At 41.5% G+C, this 25064-nt stretch overlaps 1 protein-coding gene across 1 annotated transcript in view; it reads right to left on the bottom strand.

Moving 5' to 3' along the window:
* Nucleotides 1-25064, bottom strand: part of LOC102962797 — a 178914-nt gene that overhangs the window by 104272 nt on the left and 49578 nt on the right. Inside the window, exons 13-17 of the mRNA XM_007078743.3 lie at nt 22189-22301; nt 21225-21360; nt 20765-20968; nt 6852-7044; nt 4748-4875 (exon numbers count right to left, since the gene is read on the bottom strand). Of these exons, the coding sequence (XP_007078805.3) occupies nt 4748-4875; nt 6852-7044; nt 20765-20968; nt 21225-21360; nt 22189-22301 (774 nt within the window). The remainder of the gene's footprint in view (nt 1-4747; nt 4876-6851; nt 7045-20764; nt 20969-21224; nt 21361-22188; nt 22302-25064) is intronic.

The following is a 25064-nucleotide window of genomic DNA, read 5'->3' as shown; positions in this document are numbered from 1 at the left end:
ATATATATATATATGTATATATATATATATGTATGTATATATATTTTTTAAAGACACACAGGCTTGCCCAGTGTGTGCATTTAATTGGCAGAAAGGAGTGAATTGCTGAGGTTGCAATTTCCACCAATCTGACAGCCTAGCACACTTTGAGATGCATCAGAGAAAGAGTGTGTTTTGTTTCCTTGGGTGTTGGTCTTCCTGGTGGCTTGGGGCCAGGAAGTCAACCCTCTTCTTAACAAAATAAGAAATTTCCCTGAAGGTGATAAAAAGCCCCTCTCTTTGTGTGGAGTCCATAGCTAAGAAAAGAATACAAAACCAGAAAGAACTGAGAAAGTGCAAGCACTACATGAATACGTGGCAGGAAAAGCCAGGAGTGTCTCCATCTTGCTAATCATGGCTTCCAAGACTCCCTAGAGAGGTAAACACTCAAGAATCAATAGCAGAGTAGGAATCAAACGATGCCTTATTAACAGATGTGCAGTATCTGGGCTTCAATGCTAAAGCACTAGGAGGGAGATCCTAGGGCACTTTATTTAGCATCTGGATTTGCAGGATGCCCTTTGGGAAACATTGGTCTCAGGGACCTTAGGTCAACCTTAGCATGAAAGGGAAAGCACCAAAGGAGGCTAAAATCTCAGAACACACAATGCACTCGTAGGTTAGGAACTCACACATCTCAGAGCAAGGAATGAAGAAGAAAGGTGGAGATCTCCCGCCCTGTAAGTGAGCCTTGGGGAAAATTGAACAAGCAGGGTTATCTAAGTTACCTGTTCCCTCTGCTGAGCTCTAGTCTAGAATAACATTCAATAATTAAATAGTAGAGGACAAAACAAAAAGGAGGGAGTGACAGGTAAGAAAGGTGTCACTTAATAGCCTAGGTGGGGAGATTAGGAAAGAAACAATTACTTCCCTAAATCATTCTGGACTAACTTGAACCTTTTTCACTGAGCCAAGGCAATCCCAGGAGCTGGTTTATAGTATTTGTATGCCTTGACCTGTTTTTTGTACAAAGAGCCCTATTGTTTGGCTATTTGGTAGAAGTTTGTGGGGAGGGTTCTTGCTGGTGATTTCAATCTGCTGATACCAGGTTGCAGAGGTTGGTGCTAATTTGCCAACCTCGCTTTGTTGTTTACAGGATTGCCAGATTTAGCAAATAAAAATAGAGGTCACCTAGTTAAATCTGAGTTTCTGATAAACAACAAACACTTTTTGAGTATAAGTATGTCCCGCATATTGTCATAATTTAATTGGCAACACTAGTTGTTGAAAAGGAAAACGTGGCTCTTTTTAAAAATTCATTAGGCTTTTTTAAGCTTTGGCCTCAACCTCAAGAAACTCTCAGATGGACCCTTGCATAATTTTATTATTAATACTTTCCCAACAGGGGAAAGACCAGGATCTTTCTGCCTCACAGGTTCTATGTATTATCTGTTTGCTAACTGGCCCATTTCCATTTAAACTCTAGGCTGGTTATTTGTCTAAGAAGTCTTCCTCGCCTGTCAAATGTCACCTGTGTGTGTCAAGGGCCAACTCTCAGGCAAAACAATGCATGGTACACACTGAGGGTAGGCATCAAATATTAGAGAAAATGGGAAAAAAACAAAACAAATAATCTCAAACCTTTCTGTGTTTATATTATTTTTACTTCAAGTGTCTTATATTTCTGGGACTTAAAAAACTTAAAAAAAGAACATTTTAGATCAAATGCAAGTACAAAACAGAAAATCAGTGCTAGCCACAACTGTCACAGGTTTTTATTTATTTATTTATTTTAGTTCTCCAAACACTAATTCAAATTACCCTGAAAATGTGTCCTCTGGTGGCTGTAGAGAGAATTAGCATGTGGAGCAAGTGCCACTTAGGAGCCAGGACAGCTAATGCCTGGCTTCTCTGAGTTCCTTAATTCACCTGAATTCACATCAGCCCTAATTTTATGAGAGTTTACACACAAAATGGTTACTTTCAGGATTTAAGACAGCCCAGTGTGTTTGAGCAATTCTTAACTCTAGGGATTCCAATATATTTGGCAGTAGAATCAGGACTGGGAGAAATCAATTGTACTCTAGATAACACAAAGGTTTATCCATTAGAAATAGGCTCTTTTGACAGAATTTCTGGTTTAGAAGGCCATGTTTCACAGCTTTGGCACAGATAGCTAGCTCAGTTTCTATAGAGAACTTATTGTCAGGGTAGGAAGGGGGGAGGCGTTTTCAATGATTTTTTTAAGTTAAAATAATTTCATTTACCATAGAGGAAACTAGTGAACAGCCCTGGTAGCTTAGCACAGAATGAAGTGTATGCCAAAGTGTGGAGAAATCGATTTTTCAGTCCTCTCTGCCCTTCTGTTCTTCTATTGCCATTGAGTCCTGCCTGGGGCCTCCATAGAAGGCCTGGAAGCACTGAAAGGGAAGGTGGGGAGACAGAGCCCAGAAAAGGGGGGCTGCATAAAACTCATGTTTCGACAATAAACTTGTTGAGTTCAGGGATTCTGTCTTATTTACCTTTAATGTAGCCTTTTCAGTCACTACACTCTGAGTCTAGATCTCTCAGTTGATCAAAGGAAGTTTCTAACTGGCAGATGAAGGGTGCAGATGCAAACTCTGTAGAGGCCAGTTCCCTTTGAAAAGAGGAACGGTTTTCAAAGCCCGAGGCTCTCACCCTTTAAGCCCAGCCAGGTGTTTTCAAAAATTGGGTGACCTAAATCTCTGTGAGTAATAGACCAGAGAGTAGATGAAATGGTTAACCATCTAATCTACTAGAAAAACAATTCAAAGAAAACATTTCCACTTCCCCATCTTCTGACCACATCATAGTGCACTGTAAGCTGGCTTCCACCCCCATACCTCCTCTGAGAGTCCTATGAAGCTGGCAATGACCCTGGGGACTGACCCCACTGCCTGGTGTTTAGGAGTCCTCTTTCTTGATGTTTCACTGCATGCCACACTAGTTAGTAACTGTCCTCTCCTAATTAAAAGCACCCCCCCCTTCATTGGCTCTTATCACACTATCCCTTCTTTTTTTGTCCTCTAGTTTCTTTGGCTACTTCTTGTTCCCCTCAAGGATTCTTGTTCTGTGATCTTCCCCTTAAATTCAAGAATTACCCAGGGCTGCATTTAAGACATCTCTGGCTTTTCCTAGTCATTTGATTCATTACTGTGGCTCAACGTTCACCTTCATACCTCAGCTCATATCTGCTCCTGACCTTCAAACCTATACATCCCACAAAACATTCACACCTGAGTTTTAGCAAACTCTCCTCACATGCCTGTTGTGGCAGACTCGGTATTGCCTTCCCCTCCAAAGTGCCCCTCCTCCTGCATTCCATTTCAGTTAATAGCCTCCTCCCTGACCCTGAGAAAGTCCTTTTTAATTCCACCCTTATTAAACTCTCACCCCAGCGTCTGGTCTTCAAATCCCAACATTTCCATTTCTACAAAGTGCTCTCAAGTCTGCCCTCCTTCCTGTTCTCACTGTTCCATCCTTGGTGTAGGTCCCGTCTTCCCTCTCCAGGTCACTGTTGCAATAGCTGCACTGCTCTTCTGCACGAGCTCCACTCTAATCTATTCTCCCCACGAATACCCCAGCAACTGGTGAAAACGGAGCTATGGTCGTATTTCTCCCTTACTGGAACTCACCGATGGCTCCTCTTTGCTCACAAAATACACTGTAAATGTTGTATGGATTAGCAGGCCCTTCACAGGCTGCACCCAAAACACATTCAGCTCGTTTCTCATCATGCCTTTATAGCCTAGCCATAGAAGTCCTCTTGTTCTCCAAATTCACCATCCTCATTTTACACCTCCCTGACATCGCTAATGCTGTTTCCTCTGCTTAAGGATTTTTCCTTCTCTGACAGACAACATCTTACACATCTCTTAGTAACAGGATTTAATATCTACTCCTCTGAGAAGACTTGCCAATATTTCCTTTACTCCAATAGCCCCCCACAGGACAAATTCCTCCCTCCGCGGTGGTCTCTGGGGATCTTGTGTGTGCCTCAGTTGTAAGCTGTGAGTCACCTGTAATTTTTACTTAGATACTGGGTGAACTTTTATAGACTAGAATTCCTTAAAGACAGAAATTATCTTCTCTTATTTATCCATATGTTCCTAATGTCTAGAATAGTTCCTGAGACAGAGGAGATACTTAATGTTTGATGAATAAACTCCCAAGAGTTGGTGACCATCAGAAGGGCTAATAATCCATGCTGTGGATACAAATGAAGAGCAGTGTTTCATTTATTACTAGGATATGAGCCATTGATGGTATGATGATGAATTTAGCAAGATGCCATCTCATTGCTTTAAACTCACCCTCGTAACTTGCTGCGCTGAGCATACCTTGCCCAACTGCCTGCCCCACCCACATGTGGTGTATTTCTAAAGGCCATAATAAAGTCAGGGTGTCTGTGTGTAGCAAAGTGAGGCTCGTCCCTGACAGGACAATGAATGTGAATGGAATCATCACCCATTCTCACTAAAAACATATATATAAGATCCTAAATTATACACCCCTCTAACAAATTATGCCTATAAGATAAAGTAGTACCCTTCACATTTTATTTTTTGTTGACAAGGAACCACAAGAAAATAAACTTATTATTCACACCCTTACAACTAGCTGAGATTATTTAAATAGAATAATTACTTTATTAGGAGCTGCCCCAAAAGACAGGCTTTTTGTTTGTTTTAAATACTGGGTTTTGTAAGAAAGTTTAACAGATGTTTTGTTTTCTAGGGAGAAATACCTGGCGCTTATTTTCTAGAAGAGTTGCTTCCCAGGTCCATATGTCATACAGCACAGCAAATCTGTCCACGCTTGCATGGGCCCATCCCCAGTCCTGGCCAGTATTTGACTTGCTGCCCTCTTTGTGACCTGGGAGAGAAGGGGGATGAGAATGACCAGAGACAGGCCTTTCCACGGAGCTATTCTCATTTGAAAAGCAGCCCTTGAACTGTCAGCTCCATCTCAGGAATGAAAACACTGAGTCAGTCACAAGGGTTCCTAAGAATCAGCTGGAGAGCCATTGGCCAAGACTAGGACCTAAGTTCACACTTGTTGACTTCTAAGTCAATAGAGGTTTTTGTTTCCACTTTTTAATTTTAGTCTTAAAGGCTAATTTTAGAAATACAACCAAAATTCAGTTAATATGAAATCTTCACGAAAATATCCTCAAACCTGTAATTTAAAGGCAAAACATACATTTCACCTTCTCTAAAAATAGGTCCCTGGTGGTTTAACCACAAACCCAGGTTAACCCCGCTCTTCCAAGTGAAATTAGCCAAGTAAAAACTTCTCAGAGAAGTTTCTAAGATATTCCTTAATTATGTTAATTCCTAACTTAAATCAATAAAGGTAAGTAATCATTGTCATTATATTCAGCTAAAATATTTTCCCACTACATTAATGCTAATTTTTCAATACCAGCATGAGTATTGCTTTCAATTTTTGAGTGGTCTATTTCAGACTGAAATATCAAAAAGTAAGAGAGTTTCAGGTGCTGAACTTTGAGTTCAATAATTATCATGTATATGATGGGTACTGAACAAGAAAAAGACTTTGATCAGGAATTTTTTCAGCAGAGGTTGGGAAATCATTCCACGGTGGATGACTACATATTCACTAGCTCAGTTGAAAGATGGTCTTGTTCATGTGGCTAAATAACTGCTGACTGTTTCAATCAAATTAAATTCTTAGCAGCTTGAAACAGTTGTACAGTGTTATAAATTAATATCAATAAAAATGATGCCATCAGTATGTAGAATAACCAGTAAAGATAAAAGCTAAAAGTTGAAATTAAATGCCCTAGAATGTTGGATGCCATCACTGCATCCCATGATTCAGACACCCATGGTCTGTAACAAAGAGGGCAGAGTTCAATCCAATGTTAAGTTAATTCTGTCAGGCTCTGAAAGGTTAGTTGTCAAACATTCTTTGAGCAGTATTTTATATCAATATTAAAATTCTTTTTTTTAAGTTTATTTATTTTGAGAGAGAGAGAGAGAGAGGGAGGAGTAGAAAGAAGGAGAGAGAGAGAGAATCCCAAGCAGGTTCACACCGGCAATGCAGAGCCCAACATGGGGCTTGAACTCATGAACTGTGAGATCATGACCTGAGCAGAAACCAAGAGTTGGACGCTTAACTGACTGAGCCACCCAGGCGCCCCAAAATGAATTATTCTTAATTACCAACCACATATATTACAAAATAGCACAAACCCTTGCTAAATTTCCTTTTAGGTGTTGCAATATGTCTAGAAACTCTAAGCTCTTTCCAAATATAATGCTAATGTCATCATATTATTCCAAAAGGATTCTTCTTTCCTCACCTATTTCTAGAATTGCATACATTTGAGTGACGCCAGAAGGAAGAAGAGAACCCATAGTATAGGTTATTTGATTACCCTGAGTAATGATTTCTCCTTTTGGTGCTTATCCTGCTGGATTTTTGTTAGGAACTCCAGGGTGTCTCTGCTTCTAACTGCTGTTTCCCCAAGGTCAATCACTTTTTTGTCACTTAGGAAAAAAGAATTATTACCTTCACTCCCTTACTTTGCTTCCCTCGGGGCCCTGCATGACACCCCCTTCACCTGGTGGGGAACAAACAGAGTCTAAACAACAGTCAGAATTATAACCACGCTTTGAAAGAGTAGTCACAGTCTCCAACAAGAAGAGGGACTTGAGCTAGAAGCAGAACCATATCTTCTCTAAAGCAGGGGAGGTGTATGCACTTACTGAGTTTTCAGATACTATTGGATATGCATTTATGTTTCCAGGTGGAAGGTGTTAAACAGAGCTCTTAGTGTTTATTATTTGTTTGGCTGGTTGATTTTTTAAAATCTGACTTCTGACCTTTCTCTTTCTCAATGTAATGGCTGGCTACAAGCAGCATTTCTGCCTCCAGCTCCTTCAGATCACTCAAGGCTTCATCATACATGACATGCACTCCTCGCTGGTCCTGGGTGTAGACGTAACCCGCGTCTATGCTGTAGTAGTCATCCTGGTTCTCCACTTCTGAGAACTCCATGAACTGGATGCTGTGGACCTGGGGAAAGAAAGCCAAGCCCAGAAGTTACCGGAAAAGAAAGAGTTATATTTTGCCAGCCCAAATGGGCCAAACAGTAGGCTTCTGTTCTCATGCAGTGGGCTGTCAGTATGGAGCTGCAGACATGCTGAATGCATAAAGCACTGTATGTAGAGAAAGACATATGAGCAAAGAATGCTGGCGGGGAAGGGTAGTGACATAGATAAATAGCTGATTAAGTTTTGTTCTGATTAACTCCAGGTTACCTGGAAAAAGGCAGGCAATAGAGCTGAGTGTTATTGGTCAGGGTGCCTGTGTTCTGGGCCTAGCTCTGCCAGGATCTCACCCTAGGCAAGTCACTCAGCTACTCTTGGCCTCTGTGTCCTCACCTGTAACATGGGGACAATGGCGATACCACAACAGTTTTACAGGGGCACGTTGACACTGTGCTTATGAAGCACTTGAGATCTATACACATGAGCTGTTAAAGACTTTTTCATTTTAATTATACAAATACTTTAAAGATGCATTAACACAATCTCATGTCTTAGTAATATATATACTGAATTGAATAGTGTTCCCCTAAAATTCATGTCCACCTGAAACCTGTGAATGTGACCTAATATGGAAATGGAGCCTTTGCAGACATACATAGGTTAAGATGAGGTCATAGTGGAGTAGGGTGACTCCAATGACTGATGTTCTTTTTTTTTAATTAATTAAAAAAAATTTTTTTGAGAGAGAGAGACAGAAAGAGGGAGCACAAGCAGGGGAGGGACAGAGAGAGAGACAGGGAGATAGAATCTGAAGCAGGCTAGAGGCTCTGAGCTGTCAGCACAGAGCCTTATGTGGGGCTTGAACCACCAGCTGTGAGATCATGACCTGAGCCGAAGTCAGATGCTTAACCGACTGAGGCCCCCAGGAGCTCCCAATGACTGATGTTTTTATAAAAAGAGGAAAACATGGAGACCGACTCAGAGGGGAGAAAGCCATGTGAGGACAGGGGTGGAGATTGGAGTGATGCATCTAGAAGCCAAGGATGCCAAGTAACAGCCAGGATTACTAGCAACTGCCAGATGCTAGGGGGGACAAGGAAGGATCTTCCCCTGGAGACTTCAGAGGGAGCATGGCCCTGCTCATACCTTGATTTTGGACTTGTAACATCCAACACTATGACAGAATAAAGTTCTCTCCTGGTTGCTAGGAGCCACTCACTTTGTGGTGTTTTGTTATGGCAACTCTAGGAAAGTAGTACAAGTAATCTGGGTATTCCAATCATAATTTCTTTCAGATGACTGAGGAACTGTTGCATCCTGAGAATAATTTTTCTGATAATGATCCTTACAATTTCAAACTTCACTCTTCTCAAGCCCACCTCATGCCCACTCTTCACTCTGTCTCAGCAGAAGCCCCTCTGCTTCTCCACCTCCCCTCACGCAGACCCCCTGGCTCACACCCTCCTCTCCACTTCCTTCTGTTCTATGGGGAACAACCCTGCTCCCCTTCTCTGTGACCATTCCCTCCCATCTCTGAAGCTTCCCTTTTTCTTGGATACCCAACTCCTTGCAGCCAGCTATTTTCCCAACTGAAACTGAAACATGCTCACATCCCTCTCCTTTATTTTATTTTATTTTATTTTATTTTTTAAATGTTTATTTATTTTTGAGAGAGAGAGAGAGCATGAGCAGTGGAGTGGCATTGAGTGAGGGGGACAGAGGATCCAAAGCAAGCTCTGTGCTGACAGCAGCGAGCCTGACATGGGGCTCAAACCCATGAACTATGAGATTGTGACCTGAGCCGAACTCAGACACTCAACCGACTGAGCCACTCATGTGCCCCTCACATCCCTCTCATTTTTAAAATATCCTCTTGCCCTTCCCCAGATCCCATCTTTTGTCTCCCCTCCTCCCTACAATCTAACCTCCCAAGATGTGATCTGCATTCACTGTCTCCATTTCCTCATCTCCTACTCCTCACCCGTCTCCATCTGACTCCTGTCTCCATCAAAGCAAACCACTTTCACTAAGACCAACAGTGACCTTTTCTCCACATCCAGCAGACTTTCTTTAGCCATCTTATGTAATCTCTCAGGAGCATGTGACACAGTTTTACACTTCCTGCTTCTTTTATTATTTATTTAATGTTTTTTATTTTTGAGAGAGAGACAGCATGAGCTGGGAAGGGTCAGAGAGAGGGGAGACACAGAATCGGAAGCAAGCTCCAGGCTCTGAGCTGTCAGCACAGAGCCTGACATGGGGCTTGAACCCACGGACCGCGAGATCATGACCTGAGCTGAAGTCAGATGCTTAACCAACTGAGCCACCCAGGTGCCCCTATTATTATTATTTTTAATTTACATCCCAGTTAGTTAGCTTATAGCGGAATAATGATTTCAGGAGTAGAATCCAGTGATTCATCCCCTACATATAACACTCAGTGTTCATCCCAACAAGTGTCCTCCTTAATGCCCGTTGCCCATTTAGCTCATCCCTTACCCACAACCCCTACAGCAGCCCTGTTTGTTCTCCATATTTAAGAGTCTCTTATGTTTTGTCCCCTTCCCTGTTTTTGTATTATTTTTGCTTCCCTTCCCTTATGTTCATCTGTTTGTATCTTAAATTCCACATGAGTGAAGTCATATTTGTCTTTCTCTAATTTCACTTAGCATAATATGCTCCAGTTCCATCCACATTGTTGCAAATGGCAAGATTTCATTCTTTTTGATTGCCGAGTAATACTCCATCATATATATATATATATATATATATATATATATATATATATATACACACACACACACACACACACACACACACACACACACACACATCACATCACATCTTCTTTATCCATTCCAAAGCTGATGGACATGTGGGCTCTTTTCCATATTTTGGCTATTGTCGATAGCGCTGCTGTAAACATTGTGCACTCCCTGCTTCTTGACTCACTCATTTCCCTGGCCTCCTGAGACCCCACCTTCTCTTTGGTCTCACCAACTTTCCAGCCATCCCTTTGCTGATGCTTGAGGTGTATTTTTCTCTATCGGGTCATTAAACAGGAGTCACACTTAAGACCCAGTCTTAGGACCTCATCTTTTCCTCCTATACTCCTTCCTTGGGAGGCAGTATACTTTCACTGCTGAGATTACCTTCTTTAGACCATTTGCTCCCTGGTATCTGTAATCCAGGCCTCCTAGAGCTCCAGACCCACATATCCAATGACCTATTTGGCATCTGTTCCTGGGCATCTCAAAGGCCCCTCAAACTTAATATGATAAAATTGTGTTTCTCCCACAAACCTGGGCCATCTCCAACTTGCCCATTTTGGTCAACAGCACCATCACCCAGTCACTTCCTCTAGCATGAATCATTCCTGCCATCTCCTTCTGCCTCACCCTACATGTTTAGTCTATCACCAACTCCTGTTGATTTGACTTCCTATCTTTCCAATCCATCACTTCTCTGCATCTCCACCACCCACCATCCTAGTCCAAGCTGTAATTAGCTTTCACCAGGAAAGTCTAGGAGCTTCCAAACTGGTTTAGCCTCTTAATTGGTCTATCCACATTGCTTCTGGCCCGAGTTTCTTTTCCCTCATTTTACTCACTGCTGACAGAAGATCTTTTAGAAGTGCAGTTTTGAGGGGTGATCAAGGTGGCTCAGTTGGTTGGGCTTCCAACTTTGGCTCAAGTCATGATCTTACGGTTGACAAGTATGAGCCCCGCATCAGGCTCTGTGCTGACAGCTTAGAGCCTGGAGCCTATTTCAGATTCTGTGTCTCCCTCTCTCTCTTCCCCTCCCCCACTCATGCTCTGTCTCTCTCAAAGATAAATAAACATTTAAAAAATTATTAAAAATAAAGAAATGCAGTTTTGATTGTCTTGTTTCCTCCACTTTAATATCCCTGAAAGGCATCCCATCACTTACAGAATAAAGCAAAACTCCTTAACAGGGCCTACACAGTCTGGTCCCTGCCTATCTCTCTCCAGTGGTTCTCAACCAAATGTGATTTTGCTCCCCAGTGGACATTTGGCCATGTCTGGAGACATTTTTGGTTGTCACAACTTGGAGGTAGGTGCTACTGGCATCTAGGGGGTAAAGGCCAGGAACGCTGCTAAATATCCTGTAATGGTTGGGACAGCCTCCCACAACAAAAGAATTATCAAACGCAAAATGTCAATAGTGCCAAGTTCAAGAAACTTTGGGCTAGTTTCATTTTGCATCACTTTCCACCTGGATCACTGTGTCCCAGCTATTCATGTCTTTTGGTTTCTTGTGAGTGCCATACTCTCTCTCTGCACAGGTCCTTTGCACAATCTATCTCGTCTCCATTGAAAGATCTCCTTCCTCCTTTGCCTAGTTAAAGCCTTTTCGCCTTCCAACCTCAGCTCTATCATTACTTTCACAGGGAACTCCTGCTGGCTTCCCTATAACACCAAGTATCTCTTTTGAGGCACTTACTGAGGTTGTTGTCTTACATTTATTTGTGTGAGTATTGATCAATATTTGTCTCACTCACTGGATTTTAAGTACTATGAGGGTAAGGAACATGTATATTTTTGTTCATTATTGTATCCTCAGTGTTTATTAGAGGGCCTAACACATAAAAAGTTAGAAAATAAGTAAAAGAATGGATGAAGAGATAGTTCTTTATATTTTTGTACACAGATTTCTTTTAGTCTATGATTTTATGATGCTTACTTGTACTTCTAACATATACCAGTCAGAAATCCTGTATTTGGCCCTCATGGATTCTTACCTCATGTCATTACACCTAATAAATGCATTCTCAATGGGGGTGATAATGTCCAGGGTAAAAAGTAGTTCTTGGAGGGGCACCTGAGTGGCTCAGTCGGTTAAGCATCTGCCTTTGGCCCAGATCATGATCTCGTGGTTTGTGCGTTCGAGCCCCATATCGGACTTGCTGCTGTCAGCCTGTCAGTACAGAGCCTGCTTGGGATCCTCTGTTCCCCTCTCACAGCTCCTCCCTCTGCTTGTGCTCTCTCAAAAATAAATAAACATTTTTTAAGGAAAAGTATTTCCTGGAGGACAAAAAAATCTTACTTTTTTATGGTATAAAGCACAGATATACATACTATACACATATGTGGCATATCTCTGGTATTAACATTTCTTTGGAGGGGGACTGTTGGGGAAAAAAGTCTAAAATGAGTCCTTGTGGGGGAAGCAATAATGAAAAAAAGGTTAGGAGACATTGGCCCAGTTTTTCATATATACATGAAATATGATATAAATAATATTTATCATCTTAGCTATTTTTCAGTTTACAGTTTAGTGGCATTAATTATAGTCACATTGTTGTGCATCCATCACCACCATCCATCTCTAGAACTCTTTTCACCTTGCAAAACTGGAATTCTGTATCCATTGAACAATAACCCCTATTCCCTCTCCCCCCAACTCCTGGCCTCTACCATTCTCCATATTGTCTCAAGTGAATGTGACTACTCTAGATACCTCATATAAATGGAATCATACAGTATTGGTCCTTTTGTGACTGGCTTATTCCACTGAGCATAATGTTCTCAAGTTTTATCCATGTTGCAGCATGTGTCATATTTTCCTTCCTTTTTAAGATTGACTAATTTTCCATTTTATGTATATATCCTATTTACCATCTGTCAATGGACACTCGAATTGCTTCCACCTTTTGCCTATTGTGAATAATAGGCAAATATAATAGGCTAATAGAATAATAATTATGAACATAGGTGTGCAAATATCTCTTTGAATCCCTGCTTTCAATGCTTGACCAGAAATCGAATTACTGGACCATATGGTATTCCTATCTTTAAATTTTTGAAGAAGCATACTGTTCTTCTGTAAATGGTGGCTGCATGATTTACATTCCCACCAACAGTACACAAGGGCTCCAATTTCTGCTTTTTGCTATTCTTTAGGCATACAAATTTTTTTTAAGTTTATTTATTTTTGAGAGAGAGAGAGAGAGAGTGAGTTGGGGAGAGACAGAGAGTGGGCAGGGAAAGGGAATGCAAAGTGGGCTCATGCTGTCAGTGCAGAGCCTGACATGGGGCTCGAACTCACAAACTGTGAGATCATGACCCAAGCTGAAGTCAGGTGCTTAACCAACTGAGCCACCCAGGCACACCTAGGCATACAACTTTTTAATAATTAGGCGCCTCCTTTGACTAGGAGTTCCCAAACTGAAAGTATTGTTTCTTATAAAATGATAAGTACCAATGAAAAACAGAAAACATGCTGAGAAAATGACATCACATACAAAAGTTAAACAGCTTGCTTAGGTTTATAAGCTAGTATATTGGCTTTTGCTGTTGGCATTTTAGCTCCTATCATCTGTTATGCAAACTGGGCTCTTGTTTAAGGAGAAAGGGACAACTTAGTGTGGAGTCCTTTATCCACTTTATCGGAGAAAAACTTTCCCGATGTTCTTGTGCTGGGGCATTTTCTAAAACTAAAGAAACAGCTATTAGATTGAGTTTCTGAAGCTGATGGAAAGCATTGCAGTGTCAAGATGCTGACTGTACTACCATTATCTATTTAAATTGCCTTTTTTTCCACTCTCCCCACCAGTGCCTCATTGTTCAAGCCCTCTACATAGACATACATATTCCTTCTCTTTTCTTCCCTCAGTTCCTGTCTCTGAAATGTGTGCTTACGTCCATAGGAGATGAATTTCAAAGACTAGATGGACAAATTACTTCATGCAGGGTTATGTCTCAGCCATTATCATATTTCCTTTCTAATTTCTTCCACAACTATGTGGAAGGCTGCCCCTTCTAAAGTTTCTGTGGTCTAGACAGTTGGTCCTTCAATATTATACTTAGAGGAGTGGCAGGAAGGGGAAGGCAATAATTATCTGTTTGGGTAAGAAATAATCTGATCTTTGGAAAGATTCATATGTTTTTAAGACTGCAAATTAACTGATGCCAAGATAACTATTTGAATATACAGTAAATATAGTAGAACTGGTGGCCCATCATTTGTTTTCTTCATTCCACTGGTTTCTACCATCACTTGTTCAAATATGAATTTTAGGCCTTTTGGCAATTAGACAATATTTCTCTGACCAGCTTACCTTTTTCTAGATAATCTTTACATTGATTGCAGATAATAATAGCCCAGTATAAGAATTTCACCAAAAATTGTCAATTGTTGAATGACTCAACCCATTGGCTATAATCTTTCAAATATTTTTAAAAGAAAATTTAAAAATCTATCTCTGTCTCCCCTGATAAGTATAATATTGTTATTGTAGCAAATTGTTCTTCATTTGAACAGCATGATATACTTTGCAATTTCATGTACACTGTCTTTTTGTGATGTCACAACTATTTTGTTAATGAACAGAGCCTTTCTTCTGCCCAATAAATATTTATTTAATGCCTACTGTATGAAAGATACATATCCAACTTTCTGTTTCTTTTTGCCACCTGAACATCTGATAAGCATCTCAAAATTTCTAAATCCTAAACTGAGATCCTGATCTTCCTAACAAACCCATTCTAAGATGGCAGATGATGGCAACTCCAAACTTCCAGATGCTGAGACCCAAACTTTGGAATCAATCTTGATTTCTCTTTTTCTGTATTCCACATCCTATCTTCCTGGAAATCATACCGGCTGTACCTTCAAAATATGTCCAGAATCTGACCATTTCTCACCGTCCTGTCTTCTCAGACACATTGCCTCTAGTTTGATTAATGCAATAACCTCCTAACTAGTCTACTTTAGTCCTACAGTATCTTCAGTCTATTCCCAATGCAGCAGCATAGATGTTAAAATGTAAATCAAATAACATCACTCTTCTGCTCAAAACTCTCCAGTGGCTCCCATTCTCACTCAAAGTCAGAGTCCTTGAAATGGTCCACAAGGCCCTACACAACCTGTTCCCCACCCCTCCAATCTCCCTACTATAATTTCGGCCAATTTCCCCCTCATGCGTTCGAGCTGTGCTGAACTCCTTGCTGTTCTTACAACAATGCTATCCTCGGTTCTGCCTCAGGGCCTTTGCATTGGCTTTCCCCTGTCTGTCACTCTTCTCCCAGTCAGTCATGTGGTTTCCTTCCTGATTTCCTTCAGGTCTTTACTCAAATAGTACCTTCTTAGTAAGGCCTTCCCTGACCACCCTACTTACAGCTTCAACATCCCATCACCAGCCTCCACCTCTATCACCCTTTCCTTCTTAATTTTTCTCCACAGTGCCTATCACCATGTTCACTAGTCTACAAAGGCTAGGTTATTCTGTGAGAACTCCAAAGTTCAGTGGCCTACAGTTAAAATTAATTTTTTGCTTATGCAGAGTCCACTGCAGAACATATTGCTTTCTAGGCAGCCATTTTCCAACAGTGACCCAGTGATCCAGGATGTTTCTATTTTGTGGCTCAATAAGTGCCTTCCAATGGCTACAGCAAGTGAAAAGAGCTCGAGGGTCAAGGACCAGCTCTTAAATACTTTGGTCTGGAAGTGACATGTCATTTCTGCTCACAGCCCACTGGCCAAAGCTCATCACTAGGCCCCAACTGCAAGGAACTAGGAAGTCTGAGTAAGCTTTGGTGCCAAACCATCTGACATTCTATATATGTCGCTTATTTATTTAATGTCTGTCTCTTTCCACTAAAGAGTTCCATGATGGCAGGGATTTGTGCCAGTTTTGGTTACTGCTGTATCCTCAGTGCTTAGCAAACTGATCAGAACATTTGTGGAATGAATGAGGGAATGAATGAAGCATTGAATGAGCTGAGTGATATAATGGAGTTAGACCATGGGGAGAACCATTCAGCTTTGCATGGAGATATAAGGAAGGCTTCCAGAGAGGTGTTATTTGAATGGACTCTTGGATAGGGTAGGTACTTACCAAGGAAAGAGGAAGTGAGGGACAGAAGGGCCAATATGTACAAGGCCCAGAGGCATGAACAGCTCTGCCCATTGAGAGGAGGGCCAGGCCCAGATCCAGAAGAATGGAAATATAGAGACAGTGGAGGGAAATGAGGTCCAAGAGGTTGGGGGCCAGATTGTGCCTGGCCTTGAAGACTATGCCTAGGAGCCTGAACTTTATCTCAGGAGAAACAGGATACTCCTGAAGGCCTTCAGGCAAGGGAATGAACGTGATCACATTTGGGCAAAGATCGTGAGAAACTTATAAAGCGATGAAGAGGGCCATTCTCTTACTTAAAATTCTCTGCTCCCCACCAACCTTGGAACTGGTCCCTACCCTAAAGAGCACCTAGCCTTTAATGGACTGGCCTGATCTTTTTCTGCAGCCTCCTCATTCCCTCCACTTACTCATAACAGCCTCTGCTACTAGCATGCCAAGTCCAGGCAGATCCTGAACATGCCATGGGATGTCAGACCTCCATGTCAAAAGAGACTTGCTTACGGTCAGATGTGCAGGAAAAGCCTGTTACGTCTCATATGGGGGCTCCTTCTACTCTGCCACATGCTTAAAGTAAACTCATAAAGTGCCCATGATGGGTGGTAGGTGCTTTCCTTTTTGGGTATTGTCACAGAGTGAGCACTTATTAATACTAGCTCAAGATTTTCCTCCATCCAGGGAAGAGGTCTCCATCTTAGGGGCTTCTCCAATGTCAGCTCCGCAGGCTGGTAAGGACAATGATCTTGGCCCCAGTTTTGGCCCTGGGCCTTGTGAGATCACCCCCAACAAACTAGCATCTGTGCCTCCCATCCCCAACAGGGGAAAGAATCACATAGTTAGGCCTGGACATTCCAGTTTAAATGTTGACAAGGCCACACACATGGAGCTAAACCACAAGGTCGTACTAAAGACCCTGAAAGAAGGCCACCTCCTGGAGTTTCTCACATATAGCAGTAGCTTCTGGCAGCTTCCAAGGGAGCTGTTATTCCTGTCATTTATGAGAGCAGAGAACAGTAATACTGCACACCCTTCAGAAGCTCCTCCTACCATTGATGGGGCAGAATAGGATTTGTTTCCCCTCCCTTCCTTTGTGTCTACCCCCAGACTCCATCCCAGAACAAACAAACTGAGAGAGAGCTCCGTGGTAAGAAAAATTCTTTTTTTTTTTTTTTAATCTATTAGCAAATAACAGCACAGCTATGGTATGAGGTCAGCTCAATATTAACAAGAGAAAGATGTGTTTGTTTTATAGGTGTGTTTGTTTCAGAAGCATCTTACCCTGCCCTCTAGCTCCACTGAGGGGCATACTTACTGGACTTGACTAACGAGCTAGGATCAAGTGAGAGGGGCAGAGGGGTAACACTGTGTATGAGGAGCGGATGGGGGATGGTACTTGTTAGCGAAGGAGACCAAAAAGAGAAGTCTCCTATATACTGAGTGAAGCTTGGACCCTAGGCGACTGGATGGAAAAATAAAATGTTTTTCAGTATCTAGAGCTGTTCTACTCTGTAATACAGTAGCCTCTAACCACACGTGGCTATTGAGCACTTGCAATGTGACTTGTCTGAGTGGAGGTGTGCTGTACATATAAGGTAAGCACAACATTTTGAAGACTTAGTATAAAAAAGATGTACATTAGGGGTGCCTGGGTAGCTCAGTTGGTTAAGCATCCAACTTCAGCTCAGGTCATGATCTTGTGGTCTGTGAGTTTGAGCCCCGCACCAGGCTCTGTGATGACAGCTTGAAGCCTGGAGCCTGCTTCAGATTCTGTGTCTCCCTCTCTCTCTCTCTCTGCACCTCCCCCACTTGCACTCATCTCCCTCTCCCTCTCTCAAAAATAAATAAACATTAAAAAAAGTACGGTATAGGAGTACTGATGCATAGGGGCACTTGTACCCCAATGTTTAGAGCAGCACTCTCAACAATAGCCAAATTATGGAAAGAGCCTAAATGTCCATCAACTGATGAATGGATAAAGAAATTGTGGTTTATATACACAATGGAGTACTACATGGCAATGAGAAAGAATGAAATATGGCCTTTTGTAGCAACGTGGATGGAACTGGAGAGTGTGATGCTAAGTGAAATAAGCCATACAGAGAAAGACAGATACCATATGTGTTCACTCTTATGTGGATCCTGAGAAACTTAACAGAAACCCATGGGAGAGGGGAAGGAAAAAAAAAAAAAAAGAGGTTAGAGTGGGAGAGAGCCAAAGCATAAGAGACTCTTAAAAACTGAGAACAAACTGAGGGTTGATGGGGGGTGGGAGGGAGGGGAGGGTGGGTGATGGGTATTGAGGAGGGCACCTTTTGGGATGAGCACTGGGTGTTGTATGGAAACCAATTTGACAATAAATTTCATATATTGAAAAAAGAAAAGTACGGTATCTCATCAATTATTTCTTTATATTGAGTATATGTTAAAATGATAATATTTTGGATATATTAGGTTAAATAGATTATATGATTAAAGCTAATTTCATATTTATGCATTTATTTTTTATTTTATTTTTTTAATTTTTAAAAGTTTACTTATTTATTTTTTAATTTTTTTAGTTTATTTATTTTTGAGAGAGGGAGAGAGACAGAGTGCGAGCAGGGAAGGGGCAGAAAGAGAGGGAGGCAGAGAATCCAAAGCAGGCTGCAGGCTCTGAGCTGTCAGCACAGAGCCTGACGCAGGGCCCAAATTCACAAAGCGTGGGATGATGACCTGAGATGAAACCAAGAGTTGGATGCTTAACTGACTGAGCCACCCAGGAGTCCCCAGTTTATTTATTTATTTTGAGAGAGAGAGAGAGAGAGAGAGAGAGAGAGTGAGTACACAGGAGGGGCAAAGAGAGAGGGAGAGGGAAAGAGAGAGAATCTCAAGTAGGCTCCACACTGTCACACTGCAGAGCCCAATGAAGGCCTTGAACTCAGAAACTGTGAGATCATGACCTGAGCTGAAATCAAGAGTCAGTAGCTTAGGGGCGCCTGGGTGGCTTGGTCGGTTAAGCATCCGACTTCGGCTCAGGTCATGATCTCACGGTCCATGAGTTCGAGCCCCACGTCGGGCTCTGTGCTGACAGTTCAGAGCCTGGAGCCTGTTTCAGATTCTGTGTCTCCCTCTCTCTCTGCCCCTCCCCTGTTCATGCTCTGTCTCTCTCTGTCTCAAAAATAAGTAAACGTTAAAAAAAAAAAAAAATTAAAAAAAAAAAGAGTCAGTAGCTTAACCGACTGAGCCACCAAGGCACCCCTCTTTATACTTTTAAAATGTGGCTACTAGAATATTGTAAACTATACACGTGGCTTGTGTTGTATTTCTATTGGACAGAGCTACTCTAGACTGCCTATGGATGACAGTTGATAATAAGATTTCTCAGCCTTATAGACATTACAAGCTTTAAGTCAGGGGTCATATGAGCTTAAAATTCAACTTGCTTGGTAGCAAATTAGATTTTATTTTTCACATTTGTCAAACTATCTTTTAAGATTAAGTTCCTATAAAATCCTACCTTCAGGAATAAAATTTCTAGAGATTGAAATGAAAATATTGCAAGAGTGTCTGCCATATTCCAAGAAACTGTAGGCACTTTTAACTTTATTCCTAAAGAAAGGGAGTTGATATGAATTTTGTGAGCTATAGAAAAATATATTCAAGAGATATTAAAAGTACCAACGGGCAAACACGCTTTTACAGGGATAAACGATATTTAATTGTCCACCTCTTTCCAATTTTTTTCTACCTTTGTTTTCTAATCCATATTTTCACTTGGGGCTTGCAAAACAGGAAAGAGGCAGAAGGGTACCTCTAACAATGTCAAAAAGGGTCTTATGAGAGCGTCTCTGTAAAGACATGTGGTTCTCAGGCTAGGATAACATAAAGGCCTCCTCATGTTCTGCTCACTATACAGTCAACAAACCTGCAGCTGAAATGCCTTCCTTCCTCATGTGTCCTCCAGGGCTGCTTTTACTGCTCTCTGCCTACTCTCAAGTGGACACTGCATTTTTCTAAAAAGCCATATCCCTGGGGCGCCGGCTGGCTCAGTTGGTTAAGCATCGGCTCAGGTCATGATCTCATGGTTCGTGGGTTCAAGCCCCACGTCGGGCTCTGTGCTGACAGCTCAGAGCCTGGAGCCTGCTTCGGATTCTATGTCTCCCTCTCTCTCTGCCCTTCCCCCACTCACACTCTGTCTCTCTCTCTCTCAAAATAAATAAATATTAAAAAACATTAAATTTTGCAGAGAAGAAACTGAGGGTTGACGGGGGAGTAGGGGAGAGGGGAAAATGGGTGGTGGGCATTGAGGAGGGTGCTTGCTAGGATGAGCACTGGGTGTTGTACGTAAGCAATGAACCATGGGAATCTACCCCCAAAACCAAGAGCACACTGTACAAACTGTATGTTAGCCAATTTGACAATAAATTATATTAAAACTTAAAAGGGGCGCCTGGGTGGCTCAGTCGGTTAAGCGTCCGACTTCGGCTCACGTCATGATCTCGCGGTCCGTAAGTTTGAGCCCCGGGTCGGGCTCTGTGCTGACAGCTTAGAGCCTGGAGCCTGTTTCAGATTCTGTGTCTCCCTCTCTCTCTGACCCTCCCCTGTTCATGCTCTGTCTCTCTCTGTCTCAAAAATAAAAACGTTAAAAAAAAATTTAAAAAAAATACAGTAAAAACCATTAAATTTTATTTTAAATTATTATTATATTTTATTTTAAATTAATGTTTAACTAATAAACATTAAATTTTTTTTTAAAAAAAGGCATATCCCTAAGAACCCCCCACCTGTTATTCTATCATGTTAACCGATTCCAGGTGCTACATAAGAAGAAGGGCACTTGGGAGACAGGATAATCAAGGGAGAAAAAAATCTCGAATCTTGACCTCACCTTGTGCTCAGCAGATGTCCCGTGGACATAGCAGTGAGCTCCCAGGCCTTGCAAGATGCCCAAGCCTCCTTTTGCCATATTTACCCGGGAAATGTCTTCTATGGTGGGGACCAGACTCCCTGCAACCATGGTAAGGCCTGAAGTGTTGATTGTCAGCGTTCGTTCAACAGATCTGAAATAGTTCAGAATTCCTAAACAGACGCGCTGAAACAAAGAAAGACCAGGTTAGGCCCCTGCCCTTTGCTGGCCCCACACAACAGAGTAAAACTGAATGGGGTTGCCAGGTCAACCCTACTGCTGAGAAACACACCACCCCCAAAATGGCCTGATTTTGTGGAAAAATATCCAAACAAAGAACAGGTGTAAGGATGCATTGCTACTGGGAAAGCAGGAAAGCCGCCTTGGGAGACAACCCAACATTTCAGACACCTGAAGCCAGCATGCCATGCCATCCACATACCTGCAGCTCCCTGATTCGCAGGTGGCGCAGATATAGAAAGGACAAGTAGGTCCCCCTCGTCAGGACAGGATCCCTATCACTGGGCCCAGTCCCATCGTCCAAGCCGAGCCGTTGTAGGGCCATTGCATAGCTGTATCTTTAGCAGGCGGGAAAAACAGAATAAATGCTTTCCACCTCAAAGTGGTTCGGAAAATTCATCTACACCAAATTGAAGTCACTTTATTTAACTTAAGGGAGTTTCACAGTAGCTACTCTTTATTTTTTTTTTTATTTTTTTTTTTATTTTTTATTTTTTTATTTTATTATTATTTTTTTTTAATATATGAAATTTACTGTCAAATTGGTTTCCATACAACACCCAGTGCTCATCCCAAAAGGTGCCCTCCTCAATACCCATCACCCACCCTGCCCTCCCTCCCACCCCCCATCAACCCTCAGTTTGTTCTCAGTTTTTAACAGTCTCTAATGCTTTGGCTCTCTCCCACTCTAACCTCTTTTTTTTTTTTTTTTTTTTTTTTTTTTCCTTCCCCTCCCCCATGGGTTTCTGTTATGTTTCTCAGGATCCACATAAGAGTGAAACCATATGGTATCTGTCTTTCTCTGTATGGCTTATTTCACTTAGCATCACACTCTCCAGTTCCATCCATGTTGCTACAAAAGGCCATATTTCATTTTTTCTCATTGCCACGAGTAGCTACTCTTTAAAAATGAACTAGAATAAAAATAATTACTATGTATAAATATAAAAAGAAATTTCTCTTAGCAATTACTCTTGTTAAAAACCCAGTCCTACCTAGGGTGAAACATTAATTTAGTTGTCTGACCTGTTTCAACAGTCTTGCTTTTATTTCAGCTTTAAATATTTTTGAGTTAACATGTAACCTACTTATTATTCAGTCACTCAATTTCCTCCACAGTGTTTAATCCATTTCCTTGAGTCCCTAGTAAAATGATTTAATTTTACCCTTTCTCTTTTTTCTGCTTGACAGGCTTATCAGCATGTTGGCAGAGACTTATTTGTGCTGGGTCATTTGCATTTTGTTCCATCGCAAGGTCATCTTCCTTCATATTTTCATTCTATCAAAAAAGTAGTATCAGTTGAATGACATCAACATTTGCAATATTATTAACAAAAATCAGAGCTGGGTCACCACAAAATTAAATCCTATGATCCAAGGCATATTTAGATGAGCAAACAGAAGAGCATCTTGGTCCATTGCAACATGACATATGAAAATGTGGATTTCCAAAATAAATTGGAAGGCACTGTTTTTATTATTATTTAGTCTCTGTTTTATAAAACTCTTCACAGCTTTTAAAAATTGCACCCCACACACACCTTTTACATGATTCACTTATGAAAAGTTGATACACACATTTGTAGATGCTTGAAACCATGAACGTCTCTAATCTAGTCTTGTTCCAGGCTGAGAGAGATCAGTGGATTAAACACCTCTTTCTACTTTTGACCTCTATGATTTAATTGTTTATAGTCTTGATCCTGTTTTCACACTTGTAAAATGGCATAATGATACAAAATAAGCTGCTGTGAGAATTAACACTTTGTGACTAGCACCTCATAGGTGCTCAATTACATGCTGGCCATGGATTGCAATAGTCAGTTAGCCCTGTAGGATCTATCACAGAACTCGTGGTTTATACTTAAAAAATCCACAGGCATTTTTCCTGATGTCAAGCAGGATGAGATCACACACAAAGGGCCCTAGGAAAAATTGTGAAGAAGGTGGTATTGATGAATGATCATGTCCTTGGCCCTCTGAGCAGCCCCTTTCTTGGCTGTCCTTTCTGCCTGCCCCTGGGCATAAACGCCATTCTCATAAGACATTCTTTTTTCGTAGCGGTGCTGATACCCACAAAAATTCTGAGTGGCAATGAGTTAATTTGGAGCCCCACTCTTTGGGTTACTTATATTCTAATAGTTCTTGGAATTCCAATAAGGCCCTATGGCAGAGACTGCTGGTTGTTCCCCCATATCCGCTTTCCTCTTTTTCTATAGTAATTGAATATTTATCTTGACACATAGCCACCCAGATGGAGATGATGTTTCCAAGCCTCTTTTGCAGCTAGGTGTGGCTATGTGACTAAGCTCTGGCCAATGGAATGAGAGTGAAAATGTCAAGTGGCAGCTTCTGGGAATTTCCTTGAAGTGGCAGCTTCCTCACCCCCATTGTCCATCCTGCCACTTATATATGAATGTGACAGCTGGAGCTCCATCTCAAACCAGGTGTTGATCTTGGATATGGAGGCCACATTTGTTGGAACTCCAGGACAGAAGGAGCATGGGTCCCTGAGAACTCCATGGGAGCAATCATCACACTGTCTCTGTACTTCCTACCCCTGGATGTTAATATGAGGGAGAGAAAAAAATTCCCATCTCCTTTCACCCTCTCTTATTTTGTGTTTAACTATGACCAACAGCCAAATATAATTTTAACTAATACAGTACCTAAGATTCTAAAGATACACAATTGGTCTTTATGACAGTGGAGGAGAAAATTTGGAGCAGGGATACTAGGAAGAGTTGGTGAGAAAGAAAATGGTCTAATTGGGTATCGTTAAGTAGCTTCCCATTCTGCCTGTGGATAGTTAACTCCTGCCTGTTTTGGGTAAGTATGCACATCAGTGTATTTCTGTGTAAACATCCCACAACCCTGGGAATGGAAAAGGCTTTAGGAGGCGACATGGTGTACTCCCGTTCCTGAATACAGAAACACAAGATCATTACCCCAAATTAAGAGAATCTCTGTTATTTTAAGAAAATCTGTAGGGTAGAGTGTACTTTATGAGGAAAGCTGAACTTTGACAGTTTCTATTTGGCCCAGAATTTTGGGTAAGAGGGGCTCTACTGAAGACTTTTGCCCCCCAGCCTTATGGTGCTCTTATGTTGCAGTTCAGCATTGCTGGGCATAGGTCCAGAGGGCAGGCTCAGAACCACAGCCTTTCTCTGATGGGACTGTGACTTTTTCAGCTGCTTCTAAAATTACCCAGAATTACATAGGAAGGAACAGAAAGTGACATCAAGTTACAGTGAAAGACACTTTGAAGGAATGACTGAACAAGCCACAAAAATACCCAGCAGACTGCCAGGAAGAGAGGAAGGGGGCACAACAGGGTAGGGTGAGTAACGGGAGAGAGCCCAGCACCCACCGGAAAAACAGAACAACCACAGCCCACTGAAGTAAACTGCTTAGGAAATACCAAAGGTGCATGAGTGTATCTCCCTAAGAAGGCTGGACACTGAGCAGGTAAGCAGCAGGGCTGACCGGAAAACAGAATGTCAACACCACCTGCGTTTGTACTTTCTTCTGAGGCAGGTAAACCCTTTGACATTTACTCTCCCTGGTGGCTGGGTCTTTGCCAGCACGGCTGAGTTCGTGTATTTGGACAGTTCTGAGACTTCTACTGATTGCAAATCTCATTTTATTCTGGGAAATTGGCAGGGCCAATGGAGTGGGAGTGGAGGGGGAAAGAATTAGAAGGAAAATATGTCTATTATGTATTTCCCACCTCCTAAATGTCCCTATAGCTTCCTTGTGTATACCTACAGAATATATGTATATGAGGGAGGGATATATGTATACCAAATGTTAACAATACTATTGTTATATTTGGGTGGTAAAATAATGGCTGGTTTTTATTTTCTTCCTTGAACTTTTCTATATTTCCCAAATTTTTTTATGATAAATACATGTAATTATTGTCAACAGAAAAGGTTTGTTTTTAAAATGCCTTATTGAATTGATGAGGGAAACCAGAAAAGAAGTGTTTTATGTGTCCCTGAACTTCTTGCACACTGGAGCTACTGTATACAATAACACT

This window comes from Panthera tigris, chromosome B2, assembly GCF_018350195.1.
Source record: "Panthera tigris isolate Pti1 chromosome B2, P.tigris_Pti1_mat1.1, whole genome shotgun sequence".
Lineage (NCBI taxonomy): Eukaryota > Metazoa > Chordata > Mammalia > Carnivora > Felidae > Panthera > Panthera tigris.
The sequence above is the reverse complement of the archived record's forward strand: the minus strand, read 5'-3'. Positions and strand labels throughout refer to the sequence as shown.